The 21,512-nt window shown below is 43.8% G+C and overlaps 1 protein-coding gene across 1 annotated transcript; it reads right to left on the bottom strand.

The window, feature by feature from the left end:
* Positions 1-11,473: 11,473 nt before the first annotated feature.
* Positions 11,474-16,258, bottom strand: LOC134483273 (disks large homolog 5-like). Its single transcript, XM_063278564.1, has 5 exons — positions 16,091-16,258; positions 14,865-15,024; positions 13,478-13,621; positions 12,683-12,845; positions 11,474-11,967 (listed from the first exon to the last, which is right to left on the bottom strand). The coding sequence occupies exons 1-5, from the start codon at positions 16,170-16,172 to the stop codon at positions 11,938-11,940; spliced, it is 579 nt and encodes a 192-aa protein (XP_063134634.1). The 5' UTR covers positions 16,173-16,258; the 3' UTR covers positions 11,474-11,937.
* Positions 16,259-21,512: the final 5,254 nt, after the last annotated feature.

Below are 21,512 nucleotides of genomic sequence, written 5' to 3'. Positions count from 1 at the left end.
GTGCAAGCAGGGGGTGGAGCAAAAGAAGGCAAGCTGCTGTGACATCATCAAGATGCTGCCTAGCCCTGCTTCTCTGCTCTTCTGAGGAAGCAGGAGACTGAGCCCTCTGACAATGACTTGGTGAGTCACTCTGTTGTGTGGGTAACACATTGGTCTTAAACTTATGAGGAGGGGGCACTGGGTTTCTAGCTCGCATTTCTAGCACTGTCATGTAATGAGGCTTCTTAGGAGTCTCTGCAGTTCTGGAAAGTTCTCAGTGCTGGTGTTTTCTTCTGAGGGTTCAGTCTGGTCTGCAGTTGTGATCTTTTGCAATTTAGTGATAAACAGACTGTGGACACTGCTGGAAATCTCTTCTGCTTGACTTGAATGCTGGGGGAGATGTTCATTAACTTCAGATGGGGGAGCCTGGGCTGTGATGCGGACAGACGGACTGGTACTCACTGTGCAGCCAGTCTCCAAAGTCTCTTCATTGCCTTTGTGAGTGAGCTGTGTAGGTCCCTGAGTTTCTGAGGTTGTTTTAGATGATTCAATGTCTACTGACGAACATTCAGAACTAATGATGAGGTATCAAGCATCAGGTCAGAATTCTGGGCCTTGTCTATGTCGGTATCAACTCTTGTGGTTGCTTTATGCCTTAGCTTACAGTCAACACTAACAGGATGAAGTAGTTCAGTTCTCCCTCTGACCTCTTCACTTTCTGAAATGGCAGCTTTCAGTTTGGCAGTGGTGTCTGAGATCTTTTTACCTTTGTCGGGCAATTTGCAAATGAATTTTTCTTTGCCCAAAAGTCTCTCCTGGCGCCTCAACCTCTCCCACAGCTCTGCCAAACTCTGCTGCCCCACATCCTCAGGAACTGGGGGCTCGAAGCCGCAGGGCAGGGAGCACATTGTGCATGGGCTGAGGCTGGCCCCGCAGGCAGGGTTCCCCAGCAGGGCCCATGGCGGTCGCAGGCTCCATGGAGGCAGCAACTCTGGAGCACATGCAGGAGTCGCCATTTTCCCGGAAGAGCCGACAAAATTGTTTAAATTGATAAGAAATATATGTTGGTCCATAATCAGTTTTAATTTTAGAAGGCGGTCCCATAACAGCAGAAGTTTCCAATAGATGCTGTATAACATGAGCAGTGCGTACTCCTGGCAATGGTGTAGCCCGTACAAATTTTGAAAAATTATCTATGCTTACATGTATATATGAAAGGCGACCAAACTCAGAAATATGGGTTCCATCCATCTGCCACGATGTATTAGGTTGCATTCTTCTGGGATTAATTTCAGATGCAATACATTTTATAAGTGAAGGCTTACAAATACGACAATTAGCAATAATTTGTTTGGCTTCAGAATAGGGAACCTTATATTTAATATGCAAATATCCTATATTGGCATGTTTTCTTCTGGGGTAGCAAATGCCACTAATTGATCTACCATATGATTGCCATGTGTTAAAGATGCTGGCAATATTGAATGTGATCTAATATGTCTAATAAATATTCTAGAGTTTCAGAATAACAATAGTCCTTTAATATGTGAGAATAACATTTAATATAGGCTTAGATGTAGAAACAACAGCAGTTGCAATATTCTGTACTACTCCTACAACATAAGCTGACTCGGCTATAATATTTTTACATCATGAGTAAAATCCGGCAATACATTAATTACTGCTAATATTTCATTTTGTTGTACTGACCCAAAAGAAGATTCTTGTCCCCAAAATTTATCTTTGGTCCAATAAGCCATCTGTCTTAGATCTTTGGTCTTGGAGTCATCTGTAAACACAGTAACCGCAGATGGTAATGGGTCAACAGAAATTAGTGTATTTATCACATTTTTTTTTGTTTTCTTAAGCAATCCCAGAATTTACTATGGGGAAAATGAAATTCAGTATTTCTAGTGTAAGGAATCATGGCTAATTGAAAAACTTCAGACGTCTGCATTAAATATTCCACTTTATTTTTGCTTAATGAGGAAACAATAGCAGCACAATCATATCCCCACAGTGTAACAGGTCTTTGTATGCCTTGCTGAATAATTAAAGAAATTTGTTCCTCTTATGTTGTTAATGTTTTGTTAAAGTTAAATTTAATATATATCCATTCTATAGGCAACTCAGCTTGAGCTAAAGTGCCTATAGGATATTCAAGAGTATTTCAATGTATAATTTAATAACTCTATCTGGATCAATACATGCCAAAAATGCATCTTTCCATTTTCAGACAAGATATACTTACATGCCTTCATATAAGCATTAATATCCCCAGTCTCCTTTATAGGTAATTATGCTCTCCTATACTCTTCATTAGCATTTTCAAAAGCAAGCATTTTCAGCAGTTGTCCTCTAGCTTCCTCTCCTACCACTGTTCTTTCCATTGTTAATTTTAGTATACATAAAAACTTAATATATGGTTCATAGAAAGTTACTGCCTTTTTCAACCAACCACTATCATCCTTTATAATAAGTTGGTTGGGCCACACCTTGAACCGATGATAGACATTGTCCCAGGATAGACATTCTTTATCAGCAGGTCTCAGGGTAGAACTGGATATGTGACCCTGTGCTATAGCACTGTCCAGAGTGGTAAATGCAGCTTCTGAATAGGAATGCAGGCCTGGCCTCTAGACCTCCACCTTCCAGGCCTGTCTGGAGAGCCTGATGCCCTGGCAAAAGAGACTCCTTCTCTCCAGAGGAGCACTGCAGTCAAATGACATCTCAGTGATGAAAACTATCAGTCCCCAAAGGCATGCCACTGAGCAGAGATAGCCTCAGTCATGCACCTCTGCCCATCCCCAGTTCCTCGTGTCAATAACTCAACTCTTTCATGAACTAGATGGCAATACTTGAGGCAGGATGATCAGTAGTTTACTGGCCAGTTTGGGCTCTATGAGATGCTCTCCCTGAAATCAGAGCCAGCAGGAAATTCAGTATGAAAGCTCTTTGTAGCCAAGCTCAACAATCCGGTTCAGAGCCTGGGACCCCACACGGTAGGATAAAGTGACTCCCATGCTTTTTCCTCTACCTTCAACACTCATGCTTTGGAATGCACACCCCTACAATGAGATCAATACACATGGAATAAAAATTAAACAGAAAAATTAAAGAAGACAATGCAGACAAGGTTTTAAAGGATCCTGGGAGTCCTCACTCTGCACTTCCCTTTCCTTTGCCTTGGGAACAGCACCTGCACCAGAGGCTGAGACTTCCTGCAAGAGAGAGAGGAGAGATGCATTGTTCATTCAGCTGTGCAAAGACCAGAGCCACCTGTCTTTTTCTGACAGTGTGAGCTGGGCCCAAGTGTGGGCTGTTCCTACTAGAGGAACCATGGGAAGAGGACCACCTTCCTCAAACCTTCCTGGAAGTCAGAGCACGGGCTATGGACTTCCCTCAATCCTCAGAGGACTCTCTTTCAGCGATGGCTCAGAGCCTCTTAGGACAGAGAGGGACCAGAGCTTCCCCCCAAAGCAAGATCCCTGTCTTATCTGACAGGTATGAGGGCTTAGGGATGGGACAGAGGATGTGACAAGGTTACATGTAGCACAGGGGATAGGTTAATAAAGAAATCAAAGAGGAAAGAAACCTGGAAGATTCCTCATCTGTTCTTTTTTGCTCTATTCGTAGGGATGAGGTGGCAGTGTGGGGTAGAGGACTAGGACACAGCACAGCCTTCTCTGCTCATGGTGAGCTTTCTAGGCTGCCTGGTCACTGTGACCAGCAACTTTTCAACTGTGCCATTCTACTACCAAGGCTGACACAACTGGTGACCATGTAGCAATAGGACTGTACTGACTTAGGGACAGCTGGAATCACACAATGATCATGTGTCACAGATGGGTTTCTTTTTTAGAAAAGGATTAAAACAAAAACTATTTATTTTGTCCATATGAGTGAGTACACTGTCCCTGTTTTCAGACACAACAGTAGAGGGTAGAAGATGAGATTAGAAATGGTTATGAGACACAGTGTGGTTGCTGGGAATTGAACTCAGATCCTCTGGAAGAGCAGTCAGTGGTCTTAACCACTGAGCCTTCCCTCCAGCCACAGTATATTGTATTTTCAATATTGTTTGTTTTTATTTCTTTTCTCACCTATGTCTGTATGGCGTTTCTGTGAGTACAGGTGCTCATGTGCCTGTGTAAAGGTCAGGGACAACCTGAGCACAGGTCTTCACCTTCTACCTCTCCTCCATGGCTGTGATTGCTAGGCTAGCCCTTCCCCCTAATCCTAGAGACTGTCCACTTTAGGCTCCTATCTCCCTGTGGGAAGTGCTGAATGACAGACACTACTGCATCCAGGTTTATGTGGCTTCTAGGGACCTAAACTGTTGTTGGGCTTGTTCAGATGAAAATAAACACCATTTCACAGCCCTGGCTGGGCCAGGCAGCGCACAGGTCTTTGCTGCTCTTGCAGAATACTTGAGTTCAGTCTCCAGCACCAGGGTCAGGTGGCTCACAACCACCTGAGACTCCAGGTCCAGGGACTTCCAAGCTCTTCTGGATAATCCTACATGGCAAAAGCAGGGCTGGGAGCTGGAGGCTTCTGGTGTTGGCTTCTCCTTCCAGTAGGGGGCAAATCATGGTCATGTGAGGTAACATGGAACCCTGTAATTGTACAAAGTCCAGAAGCTCCTGATGTCCCTCATGGTGCCCCAGAGCCTGCTCACCACACATGGAGGCTTCAGTAACATGGCCTTGTCCTGACCTGTGTGCACTCTGCATCCTCACTCTCTACCCCCTGCTTTTCGGCATTGGAAGTCTCAGGTGTAGGAGGCACCTACCATAGGCCTCTTCTCTCAGCATTTCAGCATGTTACATTTTATGTAGTTTGTGGTGTTCCTGTGCCATGATATGCACATGGAGAGCAGAGGACACAATGTGGACTCAGTTCTCTGCTTTCATCCATGATCAAACTGAGGCCATGAGGCTGGGTGGCAGAGCCTTTACCTGCTGATCTGTACCCACTTGACCTTCACCAAGCATCCTTTGCTGTACACAGATATATCAGCCTGTGACCCTCATCCTCCAGACTCTTATGAAGCAAACCCCATAGGTGTGGAGCTCTCACAGTTAGCCAGGGCTAAAGGGGAAGGCAGCAAGCCCTTCAGGAACTCTAGAAAAATGTCTATTCTGGGACTAAACTCGTGCTGCCATGTAGGGCTACATTTTTCCTTTAAAACGGAAGGATGTATGGTGGTGGTGGCACAGGCCTTTGATCCTAACACTTGGGAGGCAGAGGCAGACAGATCTCTGTGAATTCTAGGCCAGCTCCCTCTACAGAGCTAGTTCCAGGTCAGCTACACAAAAGAAACCCTGTTTCCAAGAGTAAAACATAGAAAGAGAAAGAAGGAAGGAAGGAAAGACAGAAAGAAAGAAAGAAAGAAAGAAAGAAAGAAAGAAAGAAAGAAAGAATTAATTTATATTTTGTATACAATGAGATGCCTGCCTGTCTATGCCTGAACCATCATGGTAACTATAACTCTTGTCACATCTTCATTAATTCAAATACTGAAGGCTAAATGGGTAAATCTTAATGACAATACAATGAGGGGGTGTGCTGAAGAGATGGTTGGTTTAGTGGCTAAGAGCAGAAGACCAGGGTTTAGTTCCCAGTGCCCGCATGGTGGCTCTTATTAGGCTGTAATTGCAGTTCTAGGGAATCAGTCTGGACTTCACGGGCACCACACATACCACATGGTGCACAAGCATTTATTAGGTGAAACACTCAGGCCCATAAAAATAAGTAAATAAAATATATGCTTAACAGACACTGTGATTCAGGAAGTTCTTAGTGACTTTGGTTATCATTTCTTTCTCCTGGAGACCTGTCTTCCTCATGGCTCGGCCTCCCTGGCTTCTAGGACATTTCCTAGCTCTGTGGAGCATGAAGTACTCAACACCATAAGCCAAGCATTGCAAAGCCATCTGCACCTTCACTGCTACACCTTCTTCATGGCTGTGTCTAAAGGGAGAGACTTGGAATCCCACAGATGCAAGGCCAAACCTGTTGGGCTATGTGAGCCCAGCCACCCAATAGTCAGATCTACTCCTGTCCTTGGCTATGGCATGAGGCTCTTAAGACAAATTAATCTGAAGGATCTCAACAGCTATGCTGTTAGACCTCTCATTGCTCTGCCGGACCTCCAAGCTCCGTTTTACTGGCTCAAATTCACACCCAAACTCCTCTCCTGCCTGAGCCACCATCAGCTCTTCTACTCCTCTCCACCTGTGCTCTGAATAATCCACACTAAGGTGGACATTAACCTCTTGTGGACCTCCAGACGTATGCTTGTGATTACTCTTCATTGGCTGTTTTGTATGGGTAGGCGGGTTCTTCTAGTCTCATGCAGAACACTGCTCACACATTTTGGATCTTACAACACCCTCTTGATTGAGAATCCTGACTAATGACTGACTGAGCCTTCCATGCCTGAAGTCACCCTCTGTCTCCCAGTCCAAGATGAGAATCCCCACCCTAACCCCATGGTGTCTCGTTTCATCTCAGAAGCTAGACTCTGCACTGCCCATTACCTTTTGGTTCTCTGCCTCTAATTCTGTTACATAGTTCCTCTCTTCTTTAAAACAAATTCATTTTGTTGTTTATTTTTTGAGACAAGGTTTCTCTGTTTGGCCCTGGCTATTCTGACATGCTCTCTGTAGATCAGACTTGTCAGGAAGCCAGATATCTGCCTGCCTCGGCCTCTTAAGCACTGGGATTACTGGATTGTGCCAGCATGTTTAATTAAAAATTAATTAGTGGCAGTGCATGTTGGCACATGCCTTTAATTCCATCCGTTGGGAGGTAGAGGCATTGTGAGTTCCAGGACAGCCAGGGCTATAAATTAACACCTTGTCTCAAAGAAAACAAGCCAAAAATGAAACAAAAATGTTGCAATATGGTCTTAGGTATGTAACTGAGTCTGTTCTTGAACTCTAAATCCTCCCACTTTCACTCAGGTGCTAATCAGCAGGCTTCTGTCTTGACTTCCACTGTGCACTCAGGGCTGCCAGGACTGTTACCTCTCCCAGTCAAACTCCTGACTCTCTCATCAGCATCATCACAAAACTCCTGCTAAGAATTAAGGAAACCTGAATTCTAAGGAACAGTCGGAGCTCCAGTATTTCCAAAGCTCACTCTAATACAGATGGATCCTATGCTGCAGTAAAATGGTCACAGCTGGAGGTCTTAATTCCAGGACTTGGGACAGAGGGGTTGGAGGATCTTGAATTCAAGGTTATTTTTATGTTACATTGTTGCTCAAAGCGAGTTGGGCTGCTACAAGATACCCTGTCTCAAAACTATACCAAACACACCTAAAATGAAACAGAGCAGTTTGAGTGGGCACAGATGGGAAAGCTCGGCACTTTATGGCTAAGCCACCTGCTGCCAGCACCAAAGTCCATGCACAGCCCCAATTCTGAGCTGTGTCTGGGACCCCACTTAGGAGCACGCACCAAAGTAGCTCAGATCCAGGGCTTTTGGTCTAAGAGGAATTCAGGCAGTCACACTTTGGATGCCAGTTCTCCAGCTCAACTGCCTGTCAGCCCAGGATCTGGTCTTAGTCATGGCTTGGCATCCCTAAATTCCTCCCAGCTGTGCTCTGAACTCACCCTGTACCCCGTTCTGATGAATCTGCCATTCTCCATGGGAGTAGCCTCAAGAAGTCCCTCACATCTGAAGCACCACTCTGAGTGCACTAAACACTGCAGGGGAGGGGCATGGCCAGCAGAGCACCCACCCCTTTCAGCTGTAGAACATTTAGCTCTAGAGTGAGCACTGCTGTGCATTGTGGAACTTAAGCAGTATCCCAGGCTTGGCCTGGGAAGAGCCGTTGACACCCACACTTTCTGGGGTGACATTGTCTCCTGAGGATAGAGTCAGGTCAGGAGCAGCAACTGATGTTCACGAGAGACAAACTTTCTTCACCACCTGCCCATGCTGGCCCTAGGATCTGGACTTTTTGGGTGACATGATGCTGAGTCCCCCAGGTAGATGGGTTTTCATGGGTCAGGTGGTTATTGTCACTAAAGGTATCCACGAGGATAAGTCATACTGTACTAATTCCCATATTAGATCCCTTCTCACGGGTCACAGAGGTCGTGCTGGGTCCTAAATGTGGACCCAGGTTCCTGCGCACTTTTGAGGAGACTGGTCAGGGCTCAGGCTTCATGACATTTTGTTTGAATTATTTTGGGGGATTTCATTTTTACTGTGGGGACAAATCTAGGGCTGCCATGTGCTGGGAAAAGGCTTTGCCACAGCTGTAGATCATCCCTAATTATAAACTCCTAAATTCTCCCAATCCTGGAACTTTCTAGGTCCCTCACATGATGCAACCTTTGGGGGATTCCTCACATAGAATCATGGGGTGGATTGCATCCCAAAGAGAGACAGTGGGAAATGTTCCCCAGTGTCTGCCTGTGGCTGTGGTGATGAGAGTGCTGACCAGTGGATGGCAGGGCCCATGTGAAACCCTTTTGTTTTCTACTTGAGTGGAATCTTCACCATGCCTTTTTTTTTTTTTCTTGAAACACAGGTTGCCCTGGAACTTACAGTCTTCCATCACCCTGACTCATCTTCCCATGACTGGGATGATAGGCTTAAATTACTATGCCCATCTTTCTTTTTTTGTATTTATAAATCTTCTAAAAGCCAGAAGGATATAGAATTTAAAATTTTGCGGTCCAAGGCATTTTCAACAGGGGATTCTTGACCTAGGACTATCCAGACCAGTTTTTATTGTGTGGGTACTTCATTCCCGTAACAGCTTATGTTTGACAAAGAGTTCCAAGGTGTGATGTCACTGGGCATCAGGCGTTGTCCCAAATAGTAGCACCGACTCAGGTTGTAATTTAGGCTGGAGAAACTTACTAGGACCCTGGTAATCCTAGCACCCTGGGGCCTCACATGTCCTTAGTCTGATCTAGTGATGAATCAACTGCTCTTGAGGGTGGATTGGAATTCTAGTCACTGTGAGGCAGGAGCATTAGTATCCTACAGCCACTCTGGGCTCCATAGGAAGACCCTGTTTCAATAGTAAAAGGGGTCACCTGCGAGTTCTTACTGTCTTCCCTGAGGCCTTCCTGCTGGAGTTAGAATAGCTGTCTCACCAAGTTGAAGTAGAGGGCAGAATGTTGGTGCCTTCTATAATGAGGACTAGTGACAGATAGTCTATGGAAATTCTAGAAAGATCTACAGGTATTTATGTCATGTGCATGGGAATTGCTGGCTTCCCTGTGTCCTTTGCCTTTAATTTGCAGTCCATGGGGCACCTGGGAATGTCCCAAAACCAGGCTGCACACAGGGCTTGTCCCATGATTCTCACTTGCACCCAGTGCCTGCCTGATTGTCATAAGTCTGACAGAGCCACTGTATGCTCTCCTGACACCTGCAGAGAGCACTATATGGGACCCTACCATCCCCACACTGTCCATCAGTGTCTACAATGTCCCTATATGGCACTGAGATGGTCTAAGCTCCTTCCCGCCTATATGCTGCATCAGAATCTGACCATTCCTAATTTCCTCCTCTCACACCCACACTAGAAGCCCTGTACCCACACTAGCCCCAGCTGGCCTGTTGCCTACTGACATCTCATGGACTCTGTCCCAATGCCCTGCCCTGCCCTCACTCAGCTGACATTGTGGACATCTCAAGACAGTCACTGGACAATGGCTGACACACTTGTCTGGAGACTGGAAATGTTTCTCGATCTTGGAGAGCAAAGAAGGACCCTCCAACTACACTGTCCTCTAAGGAAGGTTATTAAGGTGAGGAATGACAGGGACTGTTTTGTCTCATGTCACACATGTCAGTAGTAAATATCCTAGGTATTGGATGGCGCTGTTAGCATTTACAGAACAAAGCACATAGTGTTGGGAAGGATAATAAATTATGAGTAGGATTAGAAAACCCCAAGCCTCTTCCAGGTCCTAAGAGGGCAAAAAATACCACCAAACACAGCATTAATGTGATAGGTTGGTTAAATCTAGTTACCAGATTCTAGTGTGATACCTATGACCCTTTTTGTGTCATGCTCAGCTTATAATGACTAGAGGACCTAAGCTTGAGAGTCACCAATGCCTCTCCCTTGCTTCTCCAGCTGCTGAGCATTGAAAAGCCCTAATGAGACAGCATCTGTTTGCAGACATACTGGATTATTCTTCTTCACTTTATCTCTCTGAGTAACCTCCACTCTCAGTAAGTCAGTTTAATTCCATAAATTGGAAATGAGTCACGTGGAAAATATATTTTCTCAATACAATCACAGATTTCCATGTAAAAGGTGAAACATGAACTATCCCACCTAAGCTCTGGGCTTGCACAGACGTGCTCTGAAAAGAAACATGTGTTCCCAGCTGCAGTCTGCATTCAATATGGATGCTCTTGAGGTCCTCCCTGACCTGCATAGATTAAGATAATTATCTTGCTTTCTATCAAAAGAATTCATTATGCCAAGTTGGCCTGTAGAAGGAGGCTAGTCTCTTCAGTATTTTATCAGATGTGCTTAATGTATATAATCATCGATAGTAAGTGAAAGATCTGTTTGGAACTGAAACTGAGTGATGCTGGAGGATGATCCTAAATGCACAATGAGCAGTGGAGGCACCAGAGCCCGGTGTGGATGCCTAGCAGCCTACCACATTGAGCAGGCACCGCTCAACCACCTGTACATACACATCTCCTGAGATCTCTCTACTTAATGGGAGATGATGGCGTCCATCTAGTATAGCACATGCCCTAGAAGGACAAAAGCTACCTACAGGAGCTGTGGTGATGGCTCACAGGTTAGAGCATCTGATGCTCTCTCAGAAGAACCACATGGTCCCTAACAATCACCTATAACGGGGAATGCTATTCCCTCTTTTGGATCATGAGGGAAATGCACTCAGGAGTGCATACATACATCTATACATTTGAAAAAAATCCATTGAGTTAAATGATAAAAATAAATATAATCAGCAACAATAAAAAACACAGCATATGAATGATCAAGTGAAACAGCACCTATAAAAACCTATTTCCCAAAATGACGTTGATGGTCATTATCTTTGTGGTTTAATACTAATGCTGTATTGGAAGAAAAACTGAGGCACATGGTTCTCCATTAGGATTATTCTATATTCCTTTGTGATAGTTGTCATTTTTTCTGCAGCTCTAAAGGCATGAGTGTGTGTTACTCAATATCTGGTGCACACAGTCAATAAGGAATGTGTGTTGTAGACTGATATAGACTAGGATGAGCAGAATACATGACAGCATGGATACAGTATGTCAGTGATTACATCATAAAGTGTGTGTCCATAAAAAAAGTCACATTATCCACACAAAAGACACTATCACCATGTGTACCCCTTGGTGGCTTTGAATTCCCTATTTACCCATGCTGCCTGGACCATGCAAAGATCCATACCCAGCTGTCAGTTCTAAGTCTACAGGAGTGGAAAGGACCCTTAAATAAGAAGGTCTTAAGAGTCAAGAGTTACAAATCAATTTTTATTCATAAGGAATACAATTTACAAAAAACAGGCATAAAATGAACAACTAAAATGGTATAAAAATGAAAAACAGTAACAAGAATATATAACTATGAAATAACAAAAAGAAAACTTCAATGAAAATCATAACCAAAAACATTTCTTAACAGCATTTTCTTAATGAACATTTAGAAACACAGTTGTAGTGCTGTTTCTCCTCTAGGACAAGACATCAAGCAGTCCCCTCAGATGTCTCTCAAATGGTGTTGTCGGTATGAGAAAGGAGAAAGACCTCAACCAGACAGGCTGGCATACGGATACATAAATGTAGGGTCTCTAAACATTGAGGAAATTATCTGAGAAGAAGAATATTCACCCAAAAAAAGTATTTGACTGTGAGGATTGTCGTCACAGGGAACTCATGAGAGAGAAACTCATTCCTCAGGGGGCTGTCTTCCTGGGATCCGTCCTATGCCATGTCTCCTGCAGTTCCTGAGACCTGGGAGGAGAAGGCAGCTATTAAGACACGGATTTGGTGGGGACACCCATACCAGCTGTCAAGTTGCTGCCTTCTGTCCCTTCAGCTGCATTGGACAGACAGCACTGATCTTTTCACTGAAATCATTGCTGATATCTATGCAGGCTGGGGAACATCACCAGCAACCCTCACAGTACTGTGGGAGAACAAGCTGCTCCTCAGACTCTACCAGTGCAAACCAAGAATGGGGAAATGGGGAGAGACCTAATTGGGGTGCAGGAAGAAAGGAGAAGGCCACATGATACCCAGAGCAAAGCCAATGACCAGGACTCATTTGCCATTTGCACTTGGTTCTTATCCCTACAAGGTGCTTCCAACCATCACATGACCCCTGCATGACCTTTGTCACACGACCAAGAACTCGTTCAAAACTCTTCATAGCATCCAATCTGTGATAGGGAGATGCAGTCATGTGATATGTTATTCCTCTGTCACCATTTCTGGACTGCAGTTTCAAAAAGGGCAGAGAAGTATAATTGCCCATAATTCAGTTTCTGAAGAGTGGTTAACATCCCAGAATACTTGTGCATAGACAGAGCAATGAATAACTCTATCACATGAGGTGGGTGACTGACTGGGTGTGGGGAGATTAGAAAGGTGATAGGGGAAACAAAGTTGTATCCAATAGGCAAATGGTATCAGACATTGTTAATCTGACTCAGCTGCTTGTTCCTACCACATTTTGCTGGGTCTGGAGGTTGCTGGTATTCTCCTGTTCGTCTTCATTATTCGGGTTCAACTCAAACAAATATCGCTGTAACTCCTTGCTCTCCTGCTTCAATGTGACCAACTTCTTCTTCATACATGCCTGGTCCATCAGGAGCCGGCTGTGCAGGTTGCTGGAAACACACTCTGCATAGTAAGATCCTGAAGCCTCTTCCTCCCATTCCAACTGCCATATCCCACAAACTCCACCAGGACCCAGATACCCATAAAGACTTCATAGAATACATCTCCATACATGTATGGCTGCTGCACAAAAAGCAAACGGCCAATCCAGGGAAAAATAAATTATTTCTGTGACCCAAGCACCAATAAGAGTCCATGTCTGTCCAAAAGAACAAGGGATCTACAACTACCCATGAGAGCCCAATGCATCGGGGCAACATCAATTAGTAGGCGGCAAATAACCACAAGAGGACAGTAGAACCAAGGGAGGTCATGCTAACCATGTGGTCCACACATTGAGCTTTGTTAAACCTGGTATGACCCCAGAGCCGCAGGTTGGCCTAATAACACTCTGATGCCTGAATCAGTGTAGTTCTATCCAGAGCCTTCTAAAGATGCATAGACACTGTGGTGATAACTGACAGTCTCTTATGGAACTGAAACTGAGTCCAAAAGACCCACGGCACAGTGATATTTAAACAGCAGAAGAGATGGGCCCAGAGCTGCAGACCCTCCGGTCCAGAACAAAGAGAGGCGGCAATGGATATTCCACAAGTGATGGGCCCTTCTGACCAGTACTTACTGATAGAAGTTAATCTCCTTCTCGAGCTTCTGAAATTTCTCACGATGTTCAATGTTCTTTGTGTCTAAGTTGTGCAGTAATGACATGACCTCTTTCTCCTTTATTTTCAAGTTTTCATAAAATGGATTTGGCCTGAAGTAGGGGCTGGCCCCAGGAAGATAGAACCCAATGAACATCGAGGTTTAGGATTATATGAACTCAGGCTGTGCCCTGTACAACCCCAGCCCTGTAAGGACACTTTCTGAATTCTACATATTTGGATCTTCTTCAGCTTCAGAAACTTGGAATTGTGTGCCCAGGACAACAGAAGCTAAGCACCCAGATAAAGGGTTCCCTGGCTCACTTTTTTCAATCAGGAGGGCTGGATCTGCATTCAAACCTGTTATGCTGTCCAGAGCCTAGGCCCCAGAGCTTACCCAACCACACACACACACACACACACACACACACACACACACACACAGACACACACACACACACAGACACACACACACACACACACACACACACACACATCCAGAAACCTCTGATTTCATTTTTCCTGTTGTGACAAGTGGAATGCTACAAGCCGATAACTAATATTCTAGAGGCAGACAGTACACATAATTTTGGAGATGGGACCAGATATTGCCACAAACTTATAATCTGCCCAAGGCATACAAATGTATAGACAAATGTGACCACACAGGCAAAGAACTGTACTGTTGAAAGTGGGGCTCCCAAAATAAAGCACTTACACCTCCATGAAACTATTATACAGGTAAATCCTGAGGTCAAAAAACAGACCCCTAAATTCCAAGTGTGCAGGGACATAGAAACATCTAAAAGTTGTGCATATGCATGCAGACCTGTGCACACACAGACACACAAACTGGGACACACCCACAAGAAAAGAAAAGTAAACAGACTCAGAGAATGAGAAAGAGAGACAAATATGGAAAGAGCACAATGAGAATCAGTAGAAATGCATGCACCATTACTGTCTCAGAGTGTAAGGCACAGAGACAAGAAGGAGCAGGCCAGAGCCTCAGGCCTTCTAGTTAAGCATTGATATGAACAACCTGGGACCTGTCACCTAAGGCTGCTGCCAGGAGATGATAGCGTTCAGTCACCTTCCTAGCAAGTACAAACACTCTCCACAAACTCACAGCACCTAGAACCTTGCAAAACTACCACCTGTCAAGGGCTTTCCAATTGTACACTGGGAACCCATGCTCCAGTGACTTTATCCCTGAAATCTTCACTCAGATTGCAAGTTCAGATTTTCAACAGGCAGAATCAGAGAGTTCATTTTCAATCTCACTCCTCAGTAAGGGTCAGGTTCTGAATCTCCTCTCTATGGGAGATGAGGTTTAGAACAAGGTCGTTTGTTTGGAGCAATGCATACCTCTTGCTCATGGATCCACCTGTCACATAAAGGAGGCGATCTGTCAGCTCATTTCTCTCCTTGGTAGTTAGCTCCAGTTCTCTATTCAGCCTCTCCTCTTCCTCGTTGGCCTGCACCTTGTTTAGGACATTTTCAGGGGATGACGTCTGTCTGCAGGCCGCTGTAGGTAGAAGAACACAAGTGAACCCGCATGGGGTGAATGCATAGAGCATACACAGACCACAGTGAGGTCCAAACAGGAGAACATGCTTGGAAGCCAGTGTCACTGCAAGGAGTTTGGTCTATGTGTAAGAGGCATCCTAAGTGGATCACAGTTCCCCCACTACTATATAGAGACCAAGAGATGTAAGCAGCCAGGTGTTCCCTATGCCCACCCACACAGGCTTACAAGTACCAGAGAGATGCCTTCTCCAGGATTATTATCAGGTACGCAGGCTACAACCTGGTTTCAGGACCCTCACCCCTCTGGTTTCAGAAGTCAGATCATCAATTCAGCATCCACAATGAATTGATTGATCAGGGATACTCAGATATCCTACACTGTTACTCTAGTCCAATAACTTTGCATTAAAAAGTCATGTAGGGGGAGGACATGGTCAACAGATTTATTAATTCCCCCTACTGAAATGACAAATGCCCCAGAAGTACCAATAGGTTACAGGCTCTTTCTCTACCTGCTCCATATAGTTTGGCTACTGTAGAAAAATATCTGCCACACAAAACCTCTAATATATGAAGGTAAGATTGGCCCCGTCAGCCAGAGGTAGTCAAAGGAGTTCTAAGAATATAAGGTCATGCCAGGAGCACAGTTCTCTCCCTCTTACTACTGTCAGATAGTCACTGAATTTAAAGAAGCAATGAAAGTGAAGTACATTGATGCCCTGTTTAATTCAGAAAAGTTATACCCTCCATGCCTCCTGATGGTGTTATTATATCAATTTAACATACCGAATGCACTGTAAAAGTAAAGACTAGAAGTTCACCCAATAATAGCATAGGCATTGCCATATCCTCCATGTGGTTATGGAGAAACTAATAATGTGAAAACCTTGACTTTCAGGAATTGTGATAATCATGGAATTCAATATCTGTGGAGATGTTCCAGTGGTTGTGGCCCATTGCTATAAAGGCCAGCTGAAGGCCCCCACACTCACCCCTGAGAGGAAGCTCAACATACACTGCCCAGAACTTACTCCACATTCCCCATGTCCTGTGTCCATCATTACCTTTAGGTTTCGTTTGCTTCACTCTAGACTCTTCTCTATCAACATCAACTCTCCCAAAGTGCCTGAGAAGACGGGCAAACATGCCTGTGGATATATCCTTTGGACACTAAGAGAAAAAGTAGGGAATTGGTTGTCACAACGATACTGGTGACATCACAGGGATTCCAAGGTCTCTCTAGGAGACAATAGAATGTCCACGAAGGGACGGCTGATGTCACGGAGAACAGACTTTGCCTCCCTGCTAATGTTCTCCCTGTACTGAGCAAAAGCTGATGTGCCCTTTTCAGGAGACTTCCCTGTGGCATAGCCACTGAGCACCACATGCTTCCAAAGCGAAATTTGGCTCTAGGCTTGATTGGAAAAACCTAAGTCATTGCTATGTATCTAAATGAGTGCTTCCTCCCCAATCCCTGCACAGAAATGTTTCATCCTACCTCAAATTCTCCTCAGTCAGCAATATTACCCATTAAAGATTACTGAGAAATCACACCAGTTACTATAAGTAGCCAAAGAGGTCTCCTGTCTCATCATGTGCAGGTGCATGAAATCACACCCAGAAATAGCCTGTAGGGTAGGTTGCGATGTGGGTGTGTGTTATAGGTACAACCTGAAGCTTTGTGCTTAACATTTAACAGTTGCCACCGGATTCCTTAGGAGAAAGAATTGCGTTCATTATGGTCCTGGCAACAATGTGGTGATCTGTTAGCAGAGGAAACTGAAATATTGGATCCACCAGTGAATGCACCCTCAGGCTGAGTGTGGGGCTCTCCTCTCTGCACCTAAGTTACCAAAGCAGGATTGTTAACAGGCCTCTCTAAGCTATAACGTATGATTTCATCTGAAAAATAAAATAGTCAGCAGATGTGTGTGTGTGGGGGGGGTGCAGCCAAAGGAGTAGGACAAGCCTAGAGACATAACTCAGTGGACAGAGTAAGAAACAAGCATCTTCACTCCTGTTTCATGGATCACCCCACAAAACACAAACGCATCTATCCTACTTAAAAAAAAAAACCAAGTTATTTTATTGAATGCATACACTAATATTGATTACAGTATTAGTAGCAAAGCTCAGATTTTGGGGGCAGATCCATGACTTGAACTATCTTCCTGACAACATATAAAACAATAAATAAATAAATAAATAAATAAATAAATAAATAAGAAAAAACAGAAAAATAAAAAAAACACAAAAAGCACAAGCCTTTCATGTGAAGTTACAGAAGAGTGATCCAGTGGTCACTTCTGACCAGGCCATTTTAGCTATGACAGTGCATAGTGACCCTTAATTTGATGGGTCCTATATAAAGCTTTGTGCAATATTGTCATTTTAACCAACCTCATCCAGAACATACATAACAACACAGGATATGATCACAATGTCCTTGCTGTGTATCAAGTTATTTTTCTATGTCCTTGATTGTCAGGCATATTACAGCAACAATCTGAGATGGCTGGTAGACTTGGAAGAAAGTGGATATGAAAGATCCCCGTTTGATATCAGTACAGCCATTTCTTAAGCATGAGAATCTTTTAAGCTGGCCCTCGCTTAGCCCCTACACATTAGACAATAGAACAGAAAGTACAGAAAGCACATTCCCACCCATTCTCTAGGAAGCTGCCGGACCATGAGAACAGAGGGTATAGAACATATTTACTGCAGGGCAATTAGAAGACAGGAAACATCTCTGGGAAGCTGACTGACCACTATAGAAGTGAGATGTCCTGGGTACTGAATGTAGCTGTGCTATAGGCTGACATAGCTATAGCCTTGTCCTGGGAACTCCAGAAGAGAAACACCTGACAAGACAGATATCCTTGGTCCTTGTCCTGGGAACCCCAGGATAAGAAAACATATATCAAGTCAGAAGTCCTTCGTACTGAAATAGCTGCATTGATGTGGTTACGGCCTTATCCCAGGAATTCCAGGACGAGAAAGATCTGCCTAGTTATCCTTGGCACGAAATAGCTGAGCTAAGGAAACTGTGTAATCTTAACTGACTATTTAAGCTGTATATTTCTGTTGTTTGAGGCTCCTCACATCCCTCCTGTGTGAGGACCGTGTCGAGCCCCAGTGCATTGGTATCCCAAAGTAAACCTCTTGTTTTTACATCAAGACTGAGTCCTGTGTGTTCATGGGGTGGTGATTGTCCTCAGGACTGGAGCGAGAGAGAGTCTCCTCTGTCTGAGGGTCTTTCAGATAAAGCTATAGTTGTGGGTTACACACCTCAATTCTCATTGGCTAATGCTGTCCTCACAGTCCTTGGAGGCCCCTTTGTAAGACTACCTGTTGGAAAGTGGAAGCAGCTTTATTTGAGCTCAAAGTGAACAGGACGAGCAACGTAGAGAACAAGATGGGGTAATTGAGAACCTGTCTAAAACCAGCACAGAAACCCACCCTCCATTCAAAGCATCATCTACCAATTCTTGAATTTTTACCATTCTCTGCCAACCAGTCTTTCATTCAGGAAAGGTAGAAAAGAACTGGAAATGATCTTTGTATTCTAAGGACCTCGATCTGTCTTTCCTTAGGTCCACGTTAAGAACAAATGAAATGGGTATCACCATCTGAATAACTTAGTATCACCTACTCAGCATTTCTAGCCTAATACTGTGCCTATGGCAATCTCAAGCTTCCCTGAGTGTTGCTGCCCCAGCAAGAAGAATGAAGAACTGAGGTCAAACCCCAGCGAACCTTTCAAGGGGTTAGAAGAAAGCCATCAGAGATACTGCACTTCTTTGTCCTTCGATTAAATCAAGATGATACAACGTGAATCTATTGGGATATTCAACTATACATCTTCCTCACAACCCCACCTATCTGAGGTCATTGCTTGGCAGAATTCATGCCCCACCATCCTAGATATTTCTTGATTCATTGCTGCCAAGGGCCAGGTTTCCTGAGTTTTGTTTTTTATCGAATTGGGTGTAGTCAATCATAGTTGCCCTCTGTAAGAAATGACAAATATCTATAATAACTGAATATTCTGAAGGTTTTTATACTGGTTTTATTATACATATAACTGTGAAACGGAAAACATACATATTTGATCAATGAAATGAGGAAGATTGATTTAATGAACAGAAAAATGGATGGAACTTCAAAACTTCCATGATTACATATTATCTATTTAATTCCCTCCACAATAGCAAGAAACGGACATTATTATTTACTTAAACCGAGAAAATATTAATTGTTTGGCCTGCTTTTCTGAGCTTCCTTAATGTATATTTAATTGACAGAGCTGTGGTTTAAAATTAGGGTCCATATTCTTCTGTTTTAAATGTGTGCCTTTTCTTTCTATTTTTTTCTCCATCTTTATTAAATTGGGTATATCTTATTTACATTTCAATTGTTATTACCTTTCTGGGTTTCCAGGCAAACATCCCCCTAACCCCTCCCCCTCCCCTTCTGTATGGGTGTCCCCTCCCCATCCTCCCCCCATTACCACCCTCCCCCCAACAAGCCCCTTCACTGGGGGTTCATTCTTGGCAGGACCAAGGGCTTCCCTTTTATTTCTAGTGGGTGCTGCTCTCCCTGCTCCGTGGGAAGTGGATGGGGGGAAGGCCCGGGCCTGAGGTGAGTTGGAACTGGGGTAGAAAGGCATAGGGCCTCCTAGGTGAGAATGCCAAACCACCACTGCTGCTGCAGCCACCATGGAGAAGCCCTTGTTCCTGCTGCAGGGAGGAGAGTCTGGTGCCCACAAGATGGCTGAAGGGGAGCTGAGAGTGGACAGCTTCATCACCCGCCTGCTGGAGGTATGAGGATATCGTCCGGGAAAAATTGTGCAGATGACTGAAGCAGAAGTCCGAGGGCTGTGTATCACGTCTCGTGAAATCTTTCTTAGCCAGCCAACAGCTGTGAACACAGGTTTCTTTTGGAGAGCAGGCCTGTGCAGGCCCAGAACCTAGGTGGGACAGTTCAAGCTACCCTTTTTCCATGGCCAATCTCAGATCATATTCAGAAAGTATTTCTTGGGCTAAAGAGATGGCTTAGTGGTTAAGAGCACTGACAGCTCTTCCAGAGGTCCTGAGTTCAAATCCCAGCAACCACATGGTGGCTCACAACCATCTGTAATGAGATATGATGCCCTCTTCTGGTGTGTCTGAAGACAGTCACAGTGTACTTGTATATAATAAATAAATAAATAAATAAATAAATAAATAAATAAATAAATCTTAAAAAAAAAGAGTGTTTCTTCCAAATGAGGAATTTCCAATTTATGGAATTGAACTAACTTACTGATGGTGGAAGTGACACAGAGAGTTAAAGTACAGAAGGAATAATCCAGAATGTCCACCAACAGTTGCTGTCACACCAGGTCTTTTAAAAGCTCAGGTGCTAGAGAAGCAATGTAGTCTTTGGTTATTCTCAAGCTTAAGTCTTCTAGTCATTATAAGCTGACCATGACACAAAAAGAGTCATCTATATCAAAATAGAGAATAGTAACTAGATTCACCGCACACTATCACATTACTACTGTATTTGAGGTTCTCAGTTAATATCCAAGAACCTGGAAGAGGCCTGGGTCTTGCTACACATACTTATAATTTATGTCCCCATTGTCAGCTGAGATTCTTCATGCAGCCTGGGGTCAAGGAGGTCATCCCACAAAGCACAAAACACCCATCTCAGATAAACATGTATGGTTTATTGAATCCAAAACATCCATGAATTTCAGGACACAATTAAATGTTGAAACCTAAGGATAATAGATAGAGAAGAGAATTAAGATGTCTAGTTCATAGATCCAGTAAACACCTTCAACAAATCATAGCAGCAAACTTCCATAAGGTAAAGAAAGAAAAGGCCATAAAGGTGCAACAAGCCTACAGAACATCAAACTAATTGTACCAGAAAAATTCCTCCATTCACGTAATAATTAAAACGCTAAATGCACAGATCAAGAAAGAACATTAAAAGGTATAAATATCTAGTAACAAATAAATTCAGACGTATCTGAATTACACCAGACTTCTCAACAGAGATTCTAAAAGTCAGAAAATCTTGGGCAGATGTAATGCAGACACAGGCTCCTATATCCAGCATAATCCTCAATCACCATAAAAGGAGGAACCAGGATATTTCATGACAAAACCAAATTTAAACAACTCTTTTCTCTAAGAAAGCACAACAGAGGCTAATAGGAGGAAAACTCCAAGACAATGAACTAAACTATACCCAAGAAAGACCAAGAAATTAATCTTCTCTCAATAATTAAAAAAAAGATAAGCACACAAACATAATTTCACCTATAACCAGAAAAAGAAGAGAAAGTAGCAATCATTGGCTTTAATATCTGACCAGTTAATCCCCAAGCTCCCAGGGGCCAAACTGCCAGCCAAAGTGTATGCAAGGATGCTCTATGGTTCAAGGTGAGGCCTATTGCCCCACCAAATGCAGATCCTAGAGGTGTGAGGTGGG

The sequence above is a fragment of the Rattus norvegicus genome, chromosome 19 (assembly GCF_036323735.1).
Source record: "Rattus norvegicus strain BN/NHsdMcwi chromosome 19, GRCr8, whole genome shotgun sequence".
Classification (NCBI taxonomy): Eukaryota; Metazoa; Chordata; class Mammalia; order Rodentia; family Muridae; genus Rattus; species Rattus norvegicus.
This window is presented reverse-complemented; position numbering and strand designations above follow the sequence as displayed.